The sequence below is a fragment of the Bacillus rossius genome, chromosome 1, assembly GCF_032445375.1.
Source record: "Bacillus rossius redtenbacheri isolate Brsri chromosome 1, Brsri_v3, whole genome shotgun sequence".
In the NCBI taxonomy this organism is placed as follows: Eukaryota; Metazoa; Arthropoda; class Insecta; order Phasmatodea; family Bacillidae; genus Bacillus; species Bacillus rossius.
Genome location: NC_086330.1, coordinates 254,257,105 through 254,281,920, shown reverse-complemented (window position 1 = coordinate 254,281,920; position 24,816 = coordinate 254,257,105). Strand labels below are relative to the sequence as shown.

At 36.0% G+C, this 24,816-nt stretch overlaps 1 protein-coding gene across 2 annotated transcripts in view; it reads left to right on the top strand.

Annotated features, from left to right (window-relative positions):
* LOC134527485 (mediator of RNA polymerase II transcription subunit 22) overlaps positions 1 to 22,283 on the top strand; it is a 78,171-nt gene extending 55,888 nt beyond the window's left edge. For both annotated transcript variants that reach the window (XM_063360201.1, XM_063360200.1), the window contains 2 exons: positions 9,604 to 9,704; positions 21,598 to 22,283. In XM_063360201.1, the coding sequence (XP_063216271.1) occupies positions 9,604 to 9,704; positions 21,598 to 21,819 (323 nt within the window). In that variant the 3' untranslated portion in view covers positions 21,820 to 22,283. The remainder of the gene's footprint in view (positions 1 to 9,603; positions 9,705 to 21,597) is intronic.
* Positions 22,284 to 24,816: the final 2,533 nt, after the last annotated feature.

Sequence of the window (24,816 nt, the reverse complement as noted above, 5' to 3'; positions counted from 1 at the left end):
ATCTAGCAAAAAATTGACACACCTTAACATGCAAATAAATATACTAAAAATTTAGCAAATTACAAATTATGGGTTTACAAGCCCTTCTCAGTTAAATCATTTTCTAACGGTCGACGCTTTTTTTCTTCTAGGTCTGGCAGGGATTGGGTGAAACACGCTGAACGTAAAATCCCAGTTTCAGTTTTATTAGTCCGTTAATTTAAATCCCAAAAATCCACAAATTATAGTTTCGCACCAGGGGTCTAAAGGGTCAACGGGGCAGTGGCACAATTACCTCAGATCTACTATGAGCTCCGCTAGACTATAAACTTGGCTATATTGTCGATTGAACAAGAATTGGCTGCTAATATTGATTTTGACAAAGTTATTTCTGACTTCGCTGCTCATAAGGCCCGTAGAATCCGCTTGTAAAACCACTCATCCTATTTTAACTTCAATAAAAGGTACCTCATTGCATGTGAAATTTAATTTTAACTAAGCACCTATAGAATGGGGGCGGCAAAATGGGTCTCCCGCCCCAGGCGCCGAGATGGCACGCTACGCCACTGTTATACCCTAAGGTATTCTTCAACTGAATAAAAGGATTTTTTTACCAAATATTTCTTTAGTTCTTGTTTAATCCTATTTAAATGGACAATTTCCTTAATTTCAGTTGGTAATTTATTAATTAGTTTGATACTACTGTAGTAGGGTCCTTGTGAAAATAGTTTTGTTCTATGTGTGATTAAATGTAAATCACATCTATTTCTAGTTTGATAACTGTGTATATTACTATTTGATATTACTGTGGAGTTACGCATTGTGTAAAGTATAGTATGAAAAATGTACAGGCAAGGAAAAGTCATAATATTTAATTGTTTAAACAATGGTTTGCAGTGAGTCCTTTGTGTCTTACCATTTATTATTCTAACAATTTTTTTTTTGAATTTTAAACACTTTTTTGAACAGCGATGCGTTTCCCCAAAAAATAATTCCATATGTTAATATAGACTGTACATTTGCAAAGTATAATGCCATTACAACTTCTAAAGAGCAGATTTTTTTGATAGTATGTATAACATAGCACATTGAACACAATTTTTTGTATATGGCATTTATATGTATATGCCAATTTAAATTTTTATCTATCTGTAGCCCTAAAAATTTAATATGGTCAGTCATGTTAATTTGTTTACCATTTACAGTAGCGAAATCATGTTTACTGGCTAGACTATTTACTCGTGTAAATTGTAGTATAGTGGATTTTGATAAATTTAGTACTAGTTTATTTTTTATAAACCAATTATTTGCTTCCTCTAGTATAGAATTTACTTTAGTTATTAGTTCTTTTTTATTTTCTGCTATTGCTAATATATTTGTGTCATCTGCAAACATGATAGCGTCTCCATTTATTACTGATGTAGGAAGATCATTTATAAAAATTATAAATAATATGGGACCTAAGATCGAGCCTTGCGGTACTCCTATTGAAATAGTCATAGGTTTTGATATAGCATTTGTATATGTACCTTTATCATCACATTGACGTATTAATGTTACTTGTTTCCGATCTTGTAGATATGATTTAAATAATGTAATGTAATGTAATGTTTACAGCTGCAGTAAAGAAATATGCCGCGAACTTCATCTTGCAACAGATATAATTAAATTAACCAAAAACTACTTTGACGTCAAACCTGCTTTGTACTAAACCATAAATTTACAATTTAAGATTCAAAACCGTGTTTTTTCAACTTTACTCTTGTATTTAAACTCATGATTTTGTTAGGTTATATATTAAGCCAGACTAACGAAGTAATTCTATACAAACAAATAAATAGGGATAAGACAGTTTTGCTAGAGAACACTTATTTCGTCATAAATTTGTTTCATAATCAAATAATATAGACCCTGTTTCGGGAAAATACTTGTCGATTTTCATTTCACTGGTGTAGGTTTCATTTTTGTACTAATAGTTTCATATCATGTATCCAAATTAATACAATCCTGATGGAATTAGTATGTGCTATTAGATGTTTGCTGTTTTAATTTAGTAGGTCGAGAGATCCTAGACATATTCACTGGTGAAATAATTACGATTGTTAAATGTATACGAGAGAAATACATTTTTACAAGACCTGACATAATTTGTTTGTATCGTGATATGTTAGGTATTTTGTGTTATGTACATGATTTTTCAACATTCTAAATTAAAACAGCAAGTATAATGTAAAACAAGACCAACATATAAAGGGTCATGCCGATAGGATCAAGGGATAAACTTGGATACAGGAAACAGAATAATTCCATTGCTGTTTTTGTTTTGTACTTGCGTGGCAGGTAGTTAATAAGTACCTAAAGGTTTGTAAGATAGGGAAGGGATAATTGGGTAACATTTAATTTCACATTCAATTGTATTCATTGAATTAGAAACACGTCTGAAGTCGTATGAAGTCCATTTCATTCCCGGCATAAGTCCACTGTATTACGAATAAAAATTCACAGATGGGTCAGTCCATATCAAGTGGTCCAGCTCTGGTTGCTCAACTATTTTTAAAAAAATTCATAATTTGAGCCTTGTTAACATTATGTATTGACAGTTTAAAACTGACACAGTTAAATTTTTATTCTCACTAGTTTGATTATGGCAGCCATTTTTTTGTCATGGGGCGCGACAATTTTTACATTTACAAGGGTTCAGCTACATTGCTATATCTTGGCTCTGGTAGGCCATATCATGATGAAACAAAATCTGAGGGGTTAAGCACATTTTAAGCTACAATTCTGATGACAAACCATTTTTTTAACATCACTCAATCTTGCCAACTTTAAAGGTTGAACTTGTGCCTTAGAATTGCAAAAATTTGCATTTTCATAAATTTTTTTAAGAGTGAAGGCAGTATCTGTTGGGCTTCAAAATATTTATGGATGTGCTTATGTAATAGTAGAGTAAATACAAATTATTTGGAGTGTGAGACTTCAATACTTTTTTTTTTACAATTTTGTAAAAACCAGTTTTTTCAGATTTTTGCTTACTTTACGGCTTAATATCTCTGGTGGGCAGTTATCTAAAAATCTTAAATTTACACACAATTAAGTACTCCATGGTACATAACTCCTGTAAAAATTTAGACTTTGAGATTCAACTGGTTCGGTAGTTACAGCCTTGCCAAACTTGTGTAAAATTGCATTTTTTTTTGCAACAATTAAACTATAATAAATTCTAATTATATTTTTAAAAATCTTAATACCCTAAAATTGGCATTTACTATGCAATTGAAAAGAGTTCTCCGACTAAGAACATTAAAAAAATATGCCTGAGATGTTTACCACTGTTTGGAGTGTGCAGGTCTTAACAGGCACGGACTTGCTCTAGTATGGTCTGGTATTTGTTCTATCCTGTTAGTCTGCCAGCAGCTCTGGTATAGGAAAGGTGGTTTGTGTTTCCATGAAGGTTTTTTGTTTTTCGGTATGGAGAAAGAGTGTTCAATAGGACATTTAACAAATGAACAATGCCACAAATGTGTTTATGGTTCAGTGCAACAGGAATTGAAGAAAATCTGTGTGTTTAGTTTATAACAGCAACAGCTAATATTTACCAGAGTTTCTAGTGATGTTAAGTCTGTATGTAAGTACCATGAGATTAAGTATCTTATTAAATATCACCATATATTTGGCCGGTATTGCAGTGATCCTTTACAAATACATAAAAAGGCAATCACAAAAGGACTTAGGGAAATACTTCCTGAACACATGTATAAAAAAACAAACTACAATTTACTGCTTGTCCCTGGTAAGTCCTTGTGTCCTACATGCTACAAAAAAATATTTGTGACAGCAAATGATGGAACAGGGGACACATGTGATTCAGACTTTATTACAGAGATTGAAAAGTTGGGAAAAGTAGACAATGTATGTACTCAATTAGGGGTTTCGCCAGCATCTAAAATAAGGAAATTGGGTTTAGATAAAAGACCACAAGCAATAGCTGACAAGATCAGTAAAGTTTCAAATGTTTTGAAAAGAAATCTTGAGGAATCTTTTGATGAAGTGATGGAAAACAGAGAAGCAAGTGAAGAGTCTGTAGAAGAGTTTGACGAATTAATCAAGAAACTGAAGGATAAATGTGCTGTTGCAGGAAAAGAAATGAAAGTGAAAATAATTAGTTTACTTCCAAATTCATGGAGTCGACTAAGAATAGCTCAAGAGTTCAATGTATCTGATCGTTTGGTAAAACTGACAAGAGACCTAGTGAAAGATCAGGGCATTCTACCAGAGTTGGGAAAGAAAAAGGGTTTTGGCATTCAATCAGAGGTGGTTACTACAGTCCGTGAATTCTATGAAAGTGATGAATACAGTCGTCTTTGTCCCGGAAAAAAAGACTGTTTATCTGTAAAAATAAATAACATGAAATGTCAAAAGCAGAAGAGGCTGGTGCTTTGCAATTTGAATGAATTGTTTGTGGAATTTAAATCTAAACATCCAGACTGTAGAATTGGAAGATCAAAATTCATTGAACTCAGACCTAAGTGGTGTGTCACAGCCGGATCATCGGGAACACACAATGTTTGTGTTTGTACTTATCATCAGAATGTTAAGCTAATGGTTGACGGTGCAAAGCTTATGAAAGATTACAAAGACCTACTTGCTATACTCGTTTGTGATATGAGTAGTTACGAGTGTATGATGGGCAAATGTGTTAAATGTCCAGGAAGTGAAGCCCTAGTATCTCTGTTTGATGAATTTGAAGAAAGTGATGCCATCCCAGACAACATAATTTTTCAACAATGGACCACAACAGATAGAGCTGAAATGATAACTGTTATTCAGCCAAAAGAAGAATTCTTTCTGTCCCTTATTGAAAAACTTGATTCACTTAAAACTCATCATTTTATATCAAAGATTCAAAGTCAGCATTTGAGAGAGAAGAAGGAGAAACTTAATGAAACAATTTTTGTGCATAGTATACATGTGTTTTGGCAACAAACTTTAGTGTAATACTTTTTATGACTTAGTACAGCACTTACAGCATATATATAAAATAATTAAGAACGTATATAAAATTACTAGGGTTGCTTTTATTTATGCAAATAAATAAAAAAAATTACGAGTTTGGCAAGGCTGTAACTTCCGAACCAGTTGAATCTCAAAGTCTAAATTTTTGCAGGAGTTATGTACCATGGAGTACTTAATTGTGTGTAAATTTAAGATTTTTAGATAACTGCCCACCAGAGATATTAAGCCGTAAAGTAAGCAAAAATCTGAAAAAACTGGTTTTTACAAAATTGTAAAAAAAAAAAGTATTGAAGTCTCACACTCCAAATAATTTGTATTTACTCTACTATTACATAAGCACATCCGTAAATATTTTGAAGCCCAACATATACTGCCTTCACTCTTAAAAAAATTTATGAAAATGCAAATTTTTGCAATTCTAAGGCACAAGTTCAACCTTTAAAGTTGGCAAGATTGATTGATTTTAAAAAAATGGTTTGTCATCAGAATTGTAGCTTAAAATGTGCTTAACCCCTCAGATTTTGTTTCATCATGATATGGCCTACCAGAGCCAAGATATAGCAATGTAGCTGAACCCTTGTAAATGTAAAAATTGTCGCGCCCCATGACAAAAAAATGGCTGCCATAATCAAACTAATGAGAATAAAAAATTAACTGTGTCAGTTTTAAATTGTCAATACATAATGTTAACAAGGCTCAAAATATCAATTTTTTTAAAATTTATGAAGCTTCCAATAAATTTTTTTTTGGACCACTTCATATGGATTGACCCAGATACAACTTCCACGAAAACACACATTTTATAGGTAATAATAAACCTCATTTTGCAATTTTAAAATGTATTAATTTACACATATTCTTAATCAGGAACATTTAAGTTTATATATATTGCAAACGTTTATGTACTTTGTGGTCAATTAAAGTTGAATAATAATATACGAATACGACTCGACGAGAATCGAAAAACGTGACTACACTTTCATGTAATTTTTAATAAAACTTTAACGAATACGGCGAAGCATTTTATATTTAGTAATAAATTATTTCATCGCATCCTGCAAATATTCAATAGAATTCCTCAAATAGTCATCAGCACTATCAACAACTAACCTCGCCTGATACATCGCCATTTTATTTTCTGTCGCTTAGCCTCCGGTTAAGCAGCTAGCGGCTGGTTCATCCACCCGCTAGGTTAGCCGGGACTTTAACTGGAAGGTAGACGTTAAGTCATAAAACCGAAATAAGAGCTAGCCTGCGGTTAAATTTTAGCCGGAGGTTTAGCCGGGTGTCATAAAACCGGCCCTTAAAATTATTAAATCTTTACTTTTCCTCCAAATTCCTCGCATGAATAATTTCCTAAAAGAGCGCAATAACACTTAAAGTATTTTATCCCTAATTTACCATTTTAACGGGTGGTTAGATATATGTTGAATTATACCACTTTTCAGCAAAATGAATTTGTTCAACTCCTAAATGCATTTAATAACATACAAACAGGTCATATATATTGCATTTGAACAATGGTTCTCTGGGGTAGTCTAGATCTCGATTCCACAACAATATTAATGACCACCAAGATAGCTTTGCTTACGTCGTTACCACTCCTACATTCTTATGGGACAAACACGTGAATATGGGGGTTTGGGTGGGTAACTATAAACACACTATTCCTCACTTATTTCATTTTTTGAATATTATACTTATTTGGTATCGCTAACTAGACTATAAACCCACCCCTCCCCACTCTAGTCTATTCTATTTTGCGGTAGGTACTGTTATTTCATTATCACAGAAATGATGACTGTAGATGTTACAACTAACTACGGTATCGTGAAATATAACAGGGTGCCCTATTGATTAGAAAACATCAGTAAAATTCTCGCGTCTTGGCTTTTCCCTAAATAAAAAACAAAATTCGGAAAAAAATTCTTTTTTGAACACTAAATATGTTTCTCTTTTTACCTTGAAAACAGTGTTTCTAAATTCCTACTGGTGTGTAAAAAAACACCTTTTGTAGGTTACATTACAATACCTGTGCATTGACACAGCCAAGCCACTACAATTTTTTTTACTTTCCCATTTGTCTTTGTGTTTATGTTTTGGAAAACTTATGTCAAATATTCAGAATGGTCAATTAGGTAAGGTTAGTTACATTAAAAATACTTTCAAATAGTTTTAATAGTTGCTTAGAATAACCAATTTACGATGTAGCTATCCTGACGTAACCAACAGTTCACACAATTACACGTTTTTAATGTAGTTATACTAACCTAATCAACAGTCCACACTTTTTAAAAGTATTTTTGATATAGCTCGACTATTCTCTAATTTCTCCTTCATATAAGTCTATGAAAAATGGACGATGTGGACATCTTTCATGCAAGTATTTATCCTGTAATATGTGCTGCTGAGTTTTGCTCGTGCGAGCAGCGAACTTGGGTAACCTTTGATGAACTTCGGAACTATTTGGGCCTTGAAATGGTCTGTGTGAACTGTTTGCTACATTATGTTGTCATTAAAATACATATTACATTATTTTTAATGTAGCTATACCAACCTAACTAACCATCCGCAACCATTCTCATGATTTAACATATTTGTAATACCTATTTATACCAAACATGCACAAATGCGGCCTTGTAATGGACTGTTGTGAATATCATGGCAACATGTCTCAGTTTCACCAAATAAAATACCGGTATCATTAAACAACCTAGACCTGGTAGAATTTAAATCTACTTTACAATAACCTAAACATATAATTTACCTTATTGAAATATGCAAAAACTATTGCTTCTACATTCTCTCTCACCAAAAACCCATAACATTCTTTTTTTCTTTTTAATTTTTCACTGTGCTATTTTGTCTTTTGCTGTTGCCAATTTTATATACATACTAGGTATATTTTCCTTCGTTCTGCAATTCAGGTCAACTTCCATGATGTCATACATTTCATACTTTATTTCCAACCAATAAGAATCCGGTATTGTAAAATGAACTTGACCCGGGTTCCCCTGTAATAAGTATTTCAAGTAGAGGCTAGGTTAAGGTGGTCAGTTATGAAAAAGAGTATTTTATGGTTAATGTTTGGTGTTAAATTTTTGTATTACCTGTAATGTAAATATAGTGTCTTTAATTCATATTGTGCTTTTATAGCATAGCCGAACTTTTTCATGAAAGATATCCCTGATCATGATTACTTGATAATAGCTGCCACTTGATCCTGTGGTTCTCCAGAGATCCTAAGGATTATAGCTTAGCGGAGGGTGTTTTAGAAAATATACAGGGACTTTTAATGCCAGTATGTTATTGCCTGTTTTTTCACTCTAATTGGTTTTCCATTTCAATATTCTGCAGATACCCCACTGCTAATGGGCCACTCATTGTTTATTATGATTACTTTGACTTAAATTGGCCTCATCAATCCCAAATATACAACACTGCCCACCCAATTGACCTACTCCATTCAACCATCACCTCTACAGAACATCACCCAATCTGTGACAGTTTTAGAAGTAATGTGACATGGGTGTAGCATGATTTAAAAAGAAAGATGTAATCTTACGAACAGAGTCAGCCGTATGTTTGCTTTTCGAAAACCACGTGCTATTCTTAATAGATTTCTTGAAATTACACATTCACCTTTCAGTACTCTTCCAAACACGGATTGCAGATGTCCATTGACAAAAATAATTTGCTATCCTTGGCCAACTAAATAACTGCCCCTACATTTTTCACATTACGCCTGATGACTTAACCCATGATCCATGAAAAACTCAAACAAATGCCAATCATCAATGAATTTTACAAAGTCACAGACATCCAAGCAACACAGCTACATAGCCAATACACAACACCCGAACCATTCAACTCCAGGAGAAATTACAGTACCAACTGAAAAACCTGCAGTGATCACTTTACAATCCCTGCTCACAGTGACCTATCACCGCTCATGCCAACAGAACATATTAAATTACGTATGACCAGATTGTTCCATTTTACGATTCAAAAAAATCACAAATGGAAAGATAATAATTGGTATGCAGTCAGAAGACCCAACAGTCTGAATAAATCCAAACTTCGTAGCTCTTTCAAATTATTCAATTTTCATAAATAAATTATACATCTACAATATTTAATAATTATTCTATTTATTTTTTCAATAGTAATTTAAATGTTACTTTGTAAACTAACCAACCTTTCACTTATGCTGTGATCAACTTGACATGCAAAAACATCATATTTAAAGTCTTTAATATAGTCGAAACAACTGCTTATCCCACATTTGGCACAAATGCTTCCAACTCAAATAATAATATTACAAGTATCAAACACTGCATTGAACAAATTAATCTAAAAGTACATTACAAATGCTACCTACTAGAAAATAATACGTTTTTTCAGGTAATGAACTGTTACAGTTTTCGCGATGCCCTTTTACAGAATTATACAGAATAATAACAAGAACTCAAAAATAATACCCTTTCCAATATTTCACAAATATTAAAAAAATTGCTGTACATAATGCATGTCTAGACTATAGTTTATAGTCTATTTATTAAAGTTTTTTAACCCATCACAATTTTGTTTGTCCTTGTTTTTACCCAGAAATAGTGAAGCTAGCCAAAGCAGACAGTGAGACACAACTGTCAAAGATGTCCCAGAGTGAGCTGGATACATTTGAAATGCACGTTCGGGCTGCTAATATTGTAAGTATTTATTTTCATTTTTGTGTGTAAATTGTTTTAATTCATTTTTTTAAAAATATATTAAGGTGTTAATGTAAGCATATTGTAAGACAAAGAAGAAGCAAGCAGAATATATTATCAGGCTAACGGGAAGGGAAAAGCCCCCACCGCAGCGTGCTACCTCAGTGCTCTGGGCAATTCACAAAAAGATCCCTCGAGCCGCAGGGAATACCAAACTAGAGTGCATCCCTTCAGTTAGGGACGAAAGCAGAGCTAGGGTGAAGTGAGCAAAAACATGAGAGACACCCAAAAGATTCATTTCAATAGCCCTTTATTTGCAAACAAATAATCATAACAAAATGATACAATGGGAGAGAGGACACGGCCTCAAACCCCGTAAGGAGAATAAACCCGCATACAAGGTAGACAAAAGAACAAGCAAATATCCACAATATTACAAAAGGTCCCACAGCCCAAATGGCCGTTTACAAACAAGTCGTACTAAACGGGTAAACCAGTTGCGTCAACATTACTGGAGGTCTGTCCTCAACAAATTACAAGTTACCCTAATGAGAATTGACAGTATATGCAGTCATCGACAATACCAAGAGCATATAAATATACATACCACTCAAACAGAAAGGCTCAAAGTCACTAAAACCTTCAAGAAAGGCGTAGCTCAATAATAAGACGAGTCCCAAGCCCTCAAGCAGGAGATAAATTTCTTCATTTTATCAATTTATTAACACGAATTTGAACATACAATAACGAGTTTCATAAGATCACTACCCAAATACAGTCATATAGGCACCCGTACAATTAAGGGTGGCACACAAAAAAGGGCGCTACAAACTCGTGTGCACACGCAGAGTCAAACGACACTCGTAATGATGAAGTATCAGGTCAGGCAAAAGGGGCCCTTACAAAGAAAGGCGAAGAATTCGCGTAGCGATTCATAACATAAGCCAGTTACTCGTAGCAAACCGTACTTAGGGCGCATGAAAAAAATAAACTAAAACAGCAAACACTTAGACTAACTCAAGAATGAACACCGCACATACACGCGCGAGGACCTAGTTAAACACCCGTGTCTACTAGTGCTTATCTTAAAATAGGGAACGACCAGCCTGCGCGACGAGAATACCACAGAACAAAAACTAGACCTCGAACCTCGACCGGCCGTCATCAGCGGGCCTGGCAAAACCTCATAAAGGAATCGAAAACGGCAAGCACAGTAAAAAAAAATAATAATAATAGGGGGGTACATAAGTCAAACGCGGCAAGCCACAGACACAAAAAAGAAAATGTACAAGGCACAGATATAAACTGGCATGGTTGGCACAGAGCAAAGACATACGAACGGTTACCCGAAACAAAATTTAGAAGTGACATGCCGAAAGAAAAATTTGACCAAGAAGGAGAGGAAAGAAGCTACGTTGCTAACACTGCCTAACGGAATGGTCACCGCGCTCCAACAATCTAACGCCAACCATACCTGCATGCGAGATCCGCCACCCTGCCGAGCCCGAAGAGGACTGCCCAGTCCAGTCGCAAAAACGTCGCAGGAAGCTCAGAAGCGGTGAGGGAGGGCAAAAGGGGAAGGAGGGAGGAACAAGGAGACCTATCGACGAGGGGAAGGGAGGGGGAGGGAAAGCCAACATGCGCGGACAGTATAAGCTGACCGCTGCATATTAATAAATAAAATACCTTAGATAGTACCTTATAGTACCTAATATAATACCTTATACACGAGAACCAACCAATAGTAGAATACAATTCAGAACACAGCACTTGTGAAACAGCCATAGATGGAAAGGTGCTAACAGGCTCACAGTATGCCATATTGAGAGATGACCTGCCATGAGGAGTGAGGAATTGCCCAGAGTTCAAGACGTAGGTAATGTGCTTGTCTTAAGAGTGCTACGACAATCTGCCGTGAAGAGTTAAAACCTGCTTAGAATGCAATAGGTAAGCAATTTTCTTGTCTAAAGTGTATGACAACAATCTGCTGTGCCAGTGCAAAATCTGTCTTCGCGCAGTATGCTTCGTTGATGAAGAGATAGTCCCAGTTTGGCAACCGTCGAAGAGAGATCTGATGTTGGGCGACTGACCGGCCAGCTGGTTTAATGACAAGCTGAACCAGAATGAAGGATTCAACTATGTTGTCTGGGAGACAGGGCATACATGCAGCATGACTATGCAGCTATTGCAGCTGGAAAACAAGCTTTTACTTCAAGCATCGCTACTTTCTAAACATTTCTTATTTTTGTGCATGCCGCAAGAAAACGTCTTTAAAGTACGGCAGCCTTCTGTGACTTTGCAGAACATTTGTTAGCCCATTATGAAATTGATTCAACAGTCCCTTCAAGTAATTTATTTTCTATCTAATATGTTGTCTTTTTAATTAACTATGTGACTGGACTTAATTTTACTTAAACAGCCTAAACAACCAAGTACATATGCTATGTTTTGTCCATTTTATAGTGTCACACATTTTTTTGTTTTGTTGCACAATGGCTGTAAAGACTGTAAGAGACAAGGAAATATACATTTATTTTCTTTAGGTCCTACATATTTGGTGTAGGTGTGAATTTTGAAGCCATTTTAAAAGTCAGCAGTATGAACACTAAGTTATTTGTGCTGACATCATTTGTGTTAGGAAACGACACCAATTTCTTTGCATGAGATGCAAATGGTTTCTTTGTATTAAGGCATTTTATTTGATTAATTTAAGCATTGCTTAAATTATACATGTGTTTTAACTGGAATTGTTTCATTAAGTTTTTCTATTCACACACATTTTAGGTTAGTGTGTATTAATAAATTTCATCTGCTTAGACATTCATCATGCAAACTGGATGCTAAAGCATTTGACTTAACAGCCAATCAAGAGACTTGAACTTTGTTTGGATATTGGTTTAATTATGCTTTGATTTATTTTATTAGCAATAGTAATTAACTTTGCATAGATGGATCATGGAAGATTAGTAGCAATAAATGGTAATAAATCGGTACCTTGTATCCAAGTTTATCCCTTGACCCTGATGGCATGATCCTGTATGATTGATCCTGTGGTACATTATGCTTGCTGTTTTTATTTAGTCTGTCCAAAGATTCTGGACATAACAAAAATATTACAATACAAACAATGCTAGGAAGAGAAAAAAAATCATTTTCCGATTTTTGATTTGATAATGCTATCATATTTCATTGTTACATCACAATTTTTGTTATATTCAGGATCTTTTGATGTACTAAATCAAAACAGCAAGCATTATGTACCAGGATCAATGTATTCAGGATCATGCCATTAGGGTCAAGGGATAAACTTGGATACGCCATACAAAACGTTTACCATGATAAATAATAACTAAATAATCATGAGGTTAGTGTTTGTTATACCAAGCTGTTGGTCTTTTTAGGCACTTGTAATTTTATCAGTGCCTAGAGTGTAATTATAGAAGAGGCACAATTTTTTGGTAATAGTATGTTATTTATGTAGAAACTTATGAAATTTTGGGCATATTTTTAGTATTATTTGGTGCTAAAGTTTCATTACATAGGGGCATTAATTTTAATTAAGTGCACTGGTGGTTTAATGTTAATTTTTTAGGATGCCCACTTGGAAAGTTTTTGTTTTAGCTGTGTATGTGTGTGTGTGTGTATATATATATACACACACACACACATATATAAGGATATAAGGAATGCCATTACTAATATTTGATATGGTTTAGGATTTTTGCAGCAACATACAGTTCGATTTCATTAGGGGGAATTTTAATCCTAAATGTGTTTTTATGTTACACTAATTTGCTACCACAGTGGGTTTATAAATCCTATGGTGCTTTTTATTAGTCTTTTTATAGCTTATAACCATTTGCTAGTATGTTTTAATTAACGAATCATAATATTTTTCAGACATATTCTACCCGCAATACGTCACCATGACCATTCATTACTATGATTTTATTTGCATTTATTTTTATTCACATGTAAATTTTTACCTTGATATTTCTTCTTTTCGTAACCTAAGCCACCCTATGATTGAAGTAAAATTTTGTGTTTATGCTTTCATTTTCACATGGACTCATGGAGCCATAATGTTGTCTTCTTTTTTTGTTACATTTTGTAATATTTCCACAGTTTTTGTCTCTAATAGCCCAATGTTGATGAGACACAGCCTATTCCTCAATTCATACACTTACGAAAAATCTGGGTTTGACATCATCTGTAATTTAACCTGGATTGTCTTGGAGGGAAGCGGTTTTTGTGACCACTTGACCAACTTGGCCCTGTCTATCTGAATTATATAATTAATGTTAAGATCTGTGATATAATTTATGATAAAAAAAATTGGTTGTCTGTAAAGTCGGTTTACGGACGATAGTTTAACGTGACAACGTCATAACAAAACATTGATGAAATGATTGATCCAGAAGAAAAGGAAATATCATATTCGGCCTGAGACTGAGCCGTAATAGGTTTTTGCAACCAAACCATTTAGGCATTAAAAATATTATATTCTTTGAGGAAGAAATTTTTTTTTTTTAATTTTTCTATCTTTTGTATGATAAAATCTACCTCTGCATGTATGATAAAATCTACCTCTGCATACTTTTATGAATAAAATTGAATCATTTTTATTGAATTATCACTATTTTGTATGTATACAAAGGTGTGAAATGAAATGTACAATTTAATTAATAAATTTACTTTTATTTGCATTCATTAATTCAAATATATTTATTACTTTTGAAATGTTGCGTGTGCCGTATTTATTTTTACAAGTACAAAAAAAAAAATTTCGCAGCTGCCGGCATTCAAACCGACAGCCTTTGGATCGGAAGTTAGCTATGCTAACCGCACAGCCACGAGGACATACTTGAAAAGTAATAGTTTCAGATGTTATATACATATTTATAAAAATTTTGTTCACGGTAGGGGAATAATATTATTTCGTTTTTATAACACGATTTTATAACAAATACGCATCCCAAATACACCAAACTTATTTATAATGTGTTACAATATTTTTTAAAATATTGTGCAAAAGATCCCGGGTGAATATTCAACATTACTTTTAAATAACCGTACCAATTGTGCTGAAAATCGGTGGACGATCGTTAAATTACATAATATTAATAATTCAAACAATGAAAATACTATTGAAAAGTCAAATTGATGGTGGTTCCAATCAATTGGAAGAGAGATGCCACGCATGCGTACAATGAGCAAACAGGATACATCCGTAGTGGGACACTTTTTCGTGCGTGCAGCCGGCGTTCATCGATTTATTAGACGTCACGTCAAAAATATAAACTAATGTATGTTTTTTGATGTATAATTTGATGTAAGGGGAAATATTTTAAGTTTTATTGTGATAGGTTGAACTGGTGTTAAACTCTGAAAACAAATCCTTCAACAATATCACTCTGTAAAGTAGCAAAATAAAAAGTGGTTTGTCTGTATAGCTCTTCCTCTGTACAAGATGTTTGAGATGTTGGTAATAAAAAATTAGCATTTATCACTACAAGATTTATTAACCGTATCATCATTAAGCAAACAGAAAATGTAGCTTAACACAATGAAAATACAAATAAATGTCATATGACATGTAAACCTGTTTAATGCAGAATAATTCTTAGCACCAGAAATATAACTATGCAGTGGCGTCTCGTCAGGGCAAGCAAGGCAAGCAGTGCTTGCCCAGGCAGTTTCCAGACATTGTATTTTTTAAATAAATATTTTATTCAGAATAGTATTTTACTTTGGCTCGTGCCGTTAGGTGTATGTATTTTTTACACTATCTTCTTGGGACCCAGTACTGTGCGCTGTGCGCTATAAGAAAAGAACTCGTTGACACACAAAACATGCTGTTTTAGAAGCGTTGCTAGGTTTAGAAGCGCTGGTAGGACCGCTTTCAGCAGGAAGGCTGCCGCAGTAGTTTCCTTTCGGAAGGGGGGGTGGCATGGTACAAAGGTTCAGGGAGGGGATTGGCTGTAAAAGCACGTGGTAGAAGCTACGAAGGTAGCGCTTTCTTGCCGAACTGAAGCGAACATGGCCGAAGCAGACGGTGGAATTCTTCCGCCGACTGCTTCGGCTATGTCCGCCACAGTTTGGCAGGGCAGGTGGCGAGGTCGCGTTTCAGTCGGCGGTAGAGGTGGGTTGTTACAGCAATTTTTGGTATCTGTTCCAACCTGAAACTGATACAGTAATGTACCTAGTTACAAGTATCTGATACTTTTGTATCAGAGCAGTAGCGGTCCCAGGAAGCAACAAGGTATCAGCATTCTCGTTACAGGGTACACATCCTCCGTGCCGTCATCACCAGCGTAAAAAGGTATCTGTGTCTCTGATACATTATTTATCACGCCCGGTAATTCTCTACCTCTGTTACTCTCATGCCCGCCTGATACAGCCAGTATCAATCAGTTCAACATTCACTGCAGTTCGTCCTGGCCGTGTATTAATTACCACCATGTACATTGTTGCGGGCTGTCATGCTTTGTAGTATGTATCTTTATAGTGAAATAAGGAATGGATAAGTGCAGGAAAAAGACTTCATTTGTGTGGAATTTTTTTACAGAAAATAATGAGTTTGCTAATTGTAATTTGTGTAAACAAAAACTGAGTTATAAATCATCATCGACTAATCTGAAGAAACATTTGAAACTTAAACATTGATATAGTATGCTCACTAATGTACGTATCTGTTTTTTTTTTATTTTTAATTTTTGATAAATCCGTAATCTTTTAATGTATGAAAACACTAGTTACTAATTGTTTTCGGAAAAAAGAGTCCTAATGTTGATTACATCTGTTATTAGTGTCAACTGAGAATTTATTTGCATTTTTATAGCTGTTAGGTGCACAAATATAAATATTATATCTTGTATTAATCTACTTTTTAATATAAAAATTTCATTAGTTTTATTATTGAACGAGTTGTGCATGCACTGCGCACTGAGCGTACTTTGATGTGGGACAATAACCAAACGACTCGTAACAATTTCACTTTGCGCCTCTCCTTCAACGCCTTCCCCTGCGCTTCCTCCCCTACATTATTTCCCTTCTTTATCCCTTATTCGTTGTTCCTGCTCCCTCCCCTTTCACAAGCTCCGCCCAAGTGACCGTCATCTGCGATCGGGTTCTGCGCACATTGGCCGTGGTGTTATTCCAGGCGAATTCTGAACTGATTCTAAAGTACTTGATACTTTTCAAGTGTACTCGTTTGCCGTTCCTGATACAGGCACGTATCAGTGTCAAAGTATCAGGTTGATACTTTTCAACCAACCTCTAGTCGGCGGTCGTCTCTCGGGGAGCGCGCATCTCTCCCGCGGGCTGTTGGCTGGCAGTGCGTGGGGGATTTGTGGGCGTACGCGTCCCGCGGTTGGCGGATACGGGATCCCAGCTCGAGAGTTGCAATCTCGCTGGGGTGACTGTGAATAACCAATAGCAGTCCGCGGACCAATGGCCGGCCTGTGGAGTCGTTATTACGGCTATCGGGGTGAAAGGTAGCCTGAATGCAGCTCTGCGCGTGGCAGAAAGCAGTTCCGTCGGCGAAAGCACCGCAGGGGAGCTCGATGTGCCCTAGATGCGAAGTGTAGACGAACTGCGGGCTGGAAATTGCGAAGCTGTGAACTGCCGCGCGCGCAACGGAACTGAACAGCATCGTAACTCTGAAGGAAGAGATGGCGGCGCCTTTAAGTTGGGGCCCTGTTGGAGCCAGTTGTAGCCTGGGCGGCGCGACCTTCAACCGTCCCGGGATTTTGGAGGACAAGAGGGTCCGACTCGCAAGATACTTAATTCGCCTGAACGACTTACCCCCACCCTGGCTTGAAAGGTTGTTGGCTGTTGACTGGAAGAAGGAAGATGAAGATAGCGCAATGACAGGCTGCCTTTCGCCCCGTACGCCCGCAGTTCGAGCTGGTTTACTGGCTCGTCTGCCCACATCTGGTTTAACTGTGGCTGCCTGGGCAGCTGGGCTGGGCTGACGAGTGAAGTCGCCCGCCCCTGGGGGCGCATGCGCCCCTGGTTGATAATAACCCAGGAGTACCCAACATTTAAATGCGGGCCGCAAGGCCCAATCACCCAACTCCAGCATGGTTGATTTTTCAGCCCCTCCAACTCTTCTTACCTGGACCCTTCTGCCCTCTTGTCCAGTAGTTACCTGCTTGCTTAATGCATGTTAATTGATCCACGCATGACCCGGCCCAGGGTTTTCCCTGTGTCTATCCAGGTTTTACCTGGGTCACATTAGCTAGGTTTTAAGCTAGGCGACCAATGGGGCGTCAGTCATGGCGCCAATCGCAGCCATGGCTGGCCAGTAAACCCCAATAGCACACGATGCACGCGCCCTTGTCCTGCATGGTTAAAAACCCGCATGGTAGAGTGTATAGGCTTTGGCCTGAGACACACTTAGGTCCTCCCCTAACCTGGACCCTCCCCTTACACACTTAGAATAATTTAGGCTAGGAAAAAAAATTGTGGCGTTTCAGGAATGATTGACGTGCCAGTTTCTTGTTACACGTACCAGTTAACAGAGTTTATGATCACGTATGAAGATAATTTCTTTTGTGTTGGTACGAAAAATACCAAGATTTAATTTTTACTATTCTAGTACATTTTTATGAGGTTCTTCTCTTTATTTTAAGTACTTACTTTGCCATGTGTTGTATGTTTATATATTTTGTACCAGATATTGATGATACTACATTCCCACTTAGTATATAAGTAATGTAGAGTAGGTATTTTACTATCAGAATAATGCAAGTCAAACATTAATTTTTAAAAATAATTTTTTCTAAAAAAAAAAATGTCAATTTTTCTACCTGTGGAATAGTCAATGTTCAGTTAAGAAAACTACTTAAATAGCACCATTTTGTACCTTGAAATCCATATTTTCCCGGGGGAAGGCCCCCCCCTCCCCCCCCCCCCCCCCCCAATCATGTTTTGATGTGAACGGAGTTGTTGCTTCCCCTCATGTAAACCTCACGCCTCGCCACTGTAACTATGTGACTTTTCATACAAGAGCTCATTGCTCTAACTTGTTAAAAACTAAAACATGAAAAATATTGTCAGTTGACATCCATTAACTAGCACTTGCTTAGCAACTATAAGATCATAGTTAATATCTTGTAAAATTAATTTATAGAGAGAGAGAGAGAGAGAGAGAGAGATGCTCTCATTTAGATCAAACATTCAACACAATGAAAACACTTGCACTAATTATCAGACTTGACCTTTACAAACTCACAGTGAGTCACAAAAAGCTGCCTAAAGCCTAAAAAAACTCATTACATTGTAAATCTTAACAATTGAACACCTAATGTGGAGATAAATATTTATTAGAAATGACAAATCTTTATGCCAGCTATATAAAAAGAAACTGACAAACATGTAATCTTGTGCATTTGACTGATAGACTGACCTCATGGTTTATTGTTGCTTAAAGCTCTCCAAGACAGGTCTCCAGTAAATATTAACACTTAAATATCACATTAAAAATTTGTAATTAGTGACCTAATCTGTCATTGCAAAGAGCTAATGCAACAAGACATTCAATTTAACCATCACGAAGCAAGCATGCAAGTAACCTGCTTGGCATGGGACACATTAATATAAGAGCATTCTAATATATGTGTATGTGTGTGAGAGAGTGAGTGAGTAAACTATTTTGTTACTAAAAAAAACTTTATTATAAAAAATAATTGGTATTGACGAAGCTAAAATAAAATTTTGAAAACATCGTTAGTTTTTACTACAAAACATTATTTTGATACTGCTTCCTTAAAGCTTCTGTGCAAATTTCTTTTTTGGGTTGACATGGCATAGGACTTAGGTACTTAGCTTTAGCTACTTTCTGAAGTCAATGCGAATATTATGACAGCTGTAGTCGCCCACGTGAAATAATAAGTTGTTTCCTCACAACACTTACAGTCTAGAGATTGTTAGTAAATATATGGTTGCATCTAGGAACAGAACATCTGGGAGATATGATTTATGGCCGACATGCCAAAAAATTGGGATAAATAGTTCAAAATTAGAAATATACATAGCAAAAAATATGTAACAATTCAAGATAGCGAGGCCAAACCCCACTTAACTTACATTACACACCATCCTCGCATCCAAGTGCACGTTTGCCTCAAGAAACTAAATTAGTTGATGCGAAAGGACTATCAACACATGCTGCTAACTATACCTTTGCACCTAAGATTATGAAGTACTTAATTCTCGAGACCACTTGGGCCCACGCACCTGGAGGAGCGAGAAGTTAACAGGGAAGGGAAGGGAGGGGAATGCAACTGTCTCTAGACCAGCTGCAAGTCTGAGAACCCTCGAAGCGCTCCTGAAAAACGCTGCGCCCAGACCCTTTTGTCGACTCGACCCTCCACCATTCCTGATGTTGGCTCCGTCTCTTAACAGTTCAGGTTAAACAGGCTGTTGGCATGTGGCTCATCCCTTTTCAAACACTTAATTTTGCTATGGTTATGACTGTAAGAATACTTATTTCCCGAACAGTGACTGTGTAGATTCACATGCAGCTTGCCTTAAGATGGACCCACAGACTCCAAAATGGCATTTGTAGTGAATGGGTTACAGCTTCTATTAATACTTAAAGATTATGATATAATTGTATAAGTGTTCCTTACATTATGCAAGGACTTATATTTTTCTATTTTTGTACTAGGTCTGTACAACTCTGCTACTTTAATTGAGTTAGCCTGTTGTCATGTATTTATATAATTATATGTAATTAATTTTGCAAAAGAAATCTAAAACTACAAAAGTTTGTTTCACAGAAAAATTGAGGAAGATACATCAATTTTCTAATCTTAAAACCGTTTGGAAAAAACTAAGGGCAAAATTTTGCTTTCTAATTAGAATTAGCAATTTTAAGCTTGTTTTGTTATTAATTACAGTAACATTTCATAAAGTGAATGCAATCTAAAAAAACACAACAAATAAAAATATTATTGGATTAACAACTTTTTACAGAATAATAAATACAGCAGCAAAAAAAAAAAACAGACATACCTACTGATTTTTCCTATAATTCTAATAAATATAATTATTTGTTAAATTTGTAGTAAGAATTATTTTGTTTATAGATTATACACAGATTATATAATATATTATAGGTTATATAATAGAATATACAAAGTAAGCCACATAAATAATTTTGATTAATTTTTACTATACAAATAAATTACAAAGTATTAAAAGAAGAATTATATGTTTTAATGAAGTATTAATTATTTTATTTTAAAATTTATTCATATAGTATTATTAATAAAAATAATTATTTGTGGTACATACGTTTTTAAAATAACCCATAAAGAAACTAATTTTTACCACAAATTAAAAAAAATCTTACTAGAATAAATTATGGGTAAAAATTAGTGTCCTGTTTTTTTCCCTGCTGAGTGTATATTTAGCATCTATATCCAGGATAGTTATCTTATAAATATATTGTCAAACAAATCTTACATTTGAGGATAGTAATTTTTGCTAATTTACAAATGCTATTATTCAAAGTCTCGTTAAGGTGCAAAAGTGCAGCATGAAACAGCTATTTTTTTTCTTATTAAAAATGCATTAACTACCCTGTGCTCTTTATCATAAGTTGATTCCTCTTTTTATGAAACATTTCATTACGAGATATTATAAACTTTATTGATACTACAAACATGTGATATTTTCGTGGTAAATGTTGAATCATGATCATTATGAATAAATTCAGGATGAAATTATGTAAAATAATTAGTATGTAGATTGAGTATAACTTCACATTTTATTTTGGAGTCATAATTCACAACCTTAGTTCTTGTGTAGCTTATGTATTTAGTTTTAGTGAGTGAAGCAGTTGCTATTGAAATGTGTCAAAGTGAACGTGTGGGTGCGGCAGGTGAGGGCCGGCGAGTCGCTGATGAAGTTGGTGTCGGACATCAAGCAGTACCTGATCCTGAACGACTTCCCGTCCGTGAACGAGGCCATCACGCAGAACTCGAAGCTGTTCCGCACCAAACAGGTGGAGTGTGATCAGAAGCTGATGAGCTTGCGGGACGACATGGCGGCTGATCTCTACGACCTTGAGGAGGAGTATTACACCTCCAACTACAAGCAGTGATGGGCAACTCCTCCCCTGCTCGGGAGCTAGTGCTGTCTGGTTGCCAGTGAGATAATGTTACCATGTTGTATGTGCAGCCCTCCCAGAACTGCTTGATGTGACTGCGACGGTGGCCGGAGGGTTGTAGGCGGTGTGGCGTCCGACGCACTCTTGTGTGCAGGCTTGCAGTATTCATGCAGACCCTCATGAGCTGTGCTTTATAGCAGTGGTTTTCAAAAAGCATGCCCTGTAATATTCTGAATACTCCCTACGGTATTCCAGAAAAATATGTATCCAGCTACAAAAAGAGATATTGTTACTCTATTATACCGTGTAATTATGGGTATACCGCTCTTTTTGTTAACACATCATTATTATGTATTGTGACCTATGGTTTTGCTCAAACAATGATTCATTTCAGGACAGCGCTATAGTCACTCTTTACTGTTTCTAAACAAGCTGGAATAAACGTTATGTATGTTGTATTTTTATTTTTCTCTTTTTTTTCTGTAATATTTGACTTAATTATTATAGCGTACTTCTTAGAAATTTGTATATGTTATGCTTACAGTTATTTGTAGAACTTCAAATGCAGCCAACCTCTGCTCACTAGCGGGGTGTCTGATCAGGCCCGTTTACGATTAGTTTTCTGGGTTTTTTTTCCATAACTATTATGTATTGAATAGTGCCAGAGTTGAGAGTAAAAATTGACATTAATCTTGCACTTTGTGATAAAAGCAAACTGTCCTCTGTATCCCTCTGTGGGAACCTGTGCCTCATGTATAAATGGTCAGAACGTCATTTTAAGTATTTTGTAAATAAACATAATGCAATTGCTGCTGGAGATAAATATATTCAAGGATGTAGCTACGTATGGTGGTTTAGGTCAGTTACACTCATACTCTGAAAATGCTGTGCCGCACTCGTAATTTCATTTTCTGTGGTACTTTGATAATTGGCTTTAAATATATTGTATTAACATATTGATTTTTTCCCCCCCGATATCTGAATGCCTAGCTGCTGAAATGAATTTCAAAATCATGGAGAAGCCCGGCACGCTATTAACAACAAACTTACAATCTCACCATCAAAACATAAACACCAAAAAAATAATTTTGCGAATTATTCATAGACATGAACGTAACATGAATGGTGCACTAGTATAGGAACATGCACCTGCAACTTTTATAGAGCATTTTTTCAGCCAATAATGCCGCCATTATGACAATAGGGTTGATCTGATGGTAAAATTTTCCTTTCTTTATACATATTGTCAAAGGGGACAAAAAAAAGAAATAAGGAGGATCGTAAGTAAGAATAAATCGTAAATATTCAAATGTTGGGGGAAAAAGAGAATCGTAGCTCTTTACATAGAAACAACTCGCTTGCTGGCTTCAACTACTCTTAACTTCATAAAATACTTTACTGTACCTGGGATCATAGGTTCGTCATCCCGTACAGGATGTCTGGTGAGAGCTGAACTAAGGAGATTTTGCAAAATAACATAATACTAAATGAAAATGATTTTATTCTTAAAGTCAAATAATCAACATCATTTTAAAGAACATTTAAATAGCGGGATTACAATTGATAACAACAATCTCTTCATTTCTTCCTTAACTACTGAACGACCTTACAAGGGAGAAAGAGAGAACTTCACTAAACTCTTCCCTAATCCTTATGAGTACATCTTAACTTATAATTAAAAGCAAGACAAAGATCAAGCAATACTCACATTTTCCAATAAGCACCTCTTGATTGATTACTTTAAAAACTAACGTAGGGGCCTCTCCTGCCCTTAAAACCTCGAACGAACATTTCCTTCTTAAAAACTCTGACTAGTGACCCCTGACGAGGGCCATAGCCTCCGCCCGAGTGCTTGAAGACGATTACATGACGATCTAACTTAAATTACCTTACGACCGAAGTAACTCGTTGCCTCTGGCGTAGGCCATAACTTCCGCCAGAGTGAGCCCCGAGCTACCACTCACTTGCGCTTAAATTCGCGCGCCCTGCCGTGCCTACTATAACAAAACGCTTGTAATTGAAGCCAAATTTACTAAACAACTAACTAGAACATCTGGGAAGGCTACCCCCCTCTACCCCGACGTGCAGGCCACACCGCGCGGCTTGTTACGACAGCGCGCCCCAGTAACTGCGGCCCGTGGCTGCGCCCGCACGCGGCCGAACAAACAAACAAAAATCTGCAAGCCCGCAGCGCGCCGCGCCGGCCCCGTGCCCGAATTACATGGTCACGCCACTTGCGCTGACGAGTGAACAGAGCAGCCAGCCCAGAGTCCCGTCAGTAAAGTCCCTAAATTTGATTTCAACAACCCTGCAAAATTTCGAACCGTGACATAACCCTTCCCTCACAGAGCTCGAGCCCCATCGAGCTACCTCAAAATTACAAATTGTCCTTTTTTTTTTTTTCAAACCATATCTATAAAATCCTCATTTCACAAAAATAATAATTTTATTAGTTCCTTACTTTCTGAACATTCTGCATAAGATCAATTTAAAACAACAATTATTCATTAAACTAAAAATGTAAAACTTTTTATCTGGTAAGTTGTTCTCACAGGGACCTTCAGAGGCTCGAGTTCTCAGTTCAAAAAAATTGTTGTGTTAGTGAAGCTCTCTTTACAAATTAAATAACTGTACTTAGTTTATCAGTATTCGTTCAACAATGTGCAAATTCTTGATAATTATTATTTTTTTTTTTTCCAGTTTCCGTTCATCACAATACTTCTTTCTTTCTTTAAAAAAATTAAGTGTTCTTACAAAATTATCAGTGTTTCAATTAATTAAACTCTTATCTCGTGAAGGTTGGTGCAACTCCTCGAAGTCAGTGTTGTCGAGAAGAGTAGCTCCCTGGGCTGGCCATCAACAAACACCACTCAACTCCAACAGCTACTGGACTGGCTTCCAGGGCAGCTCACATCTTCTCCCCACATCTGCTTCGGAGTTGTGCCATCCTCATCACGAACAGATTACAATTCTGAAACATCATCAACAGGC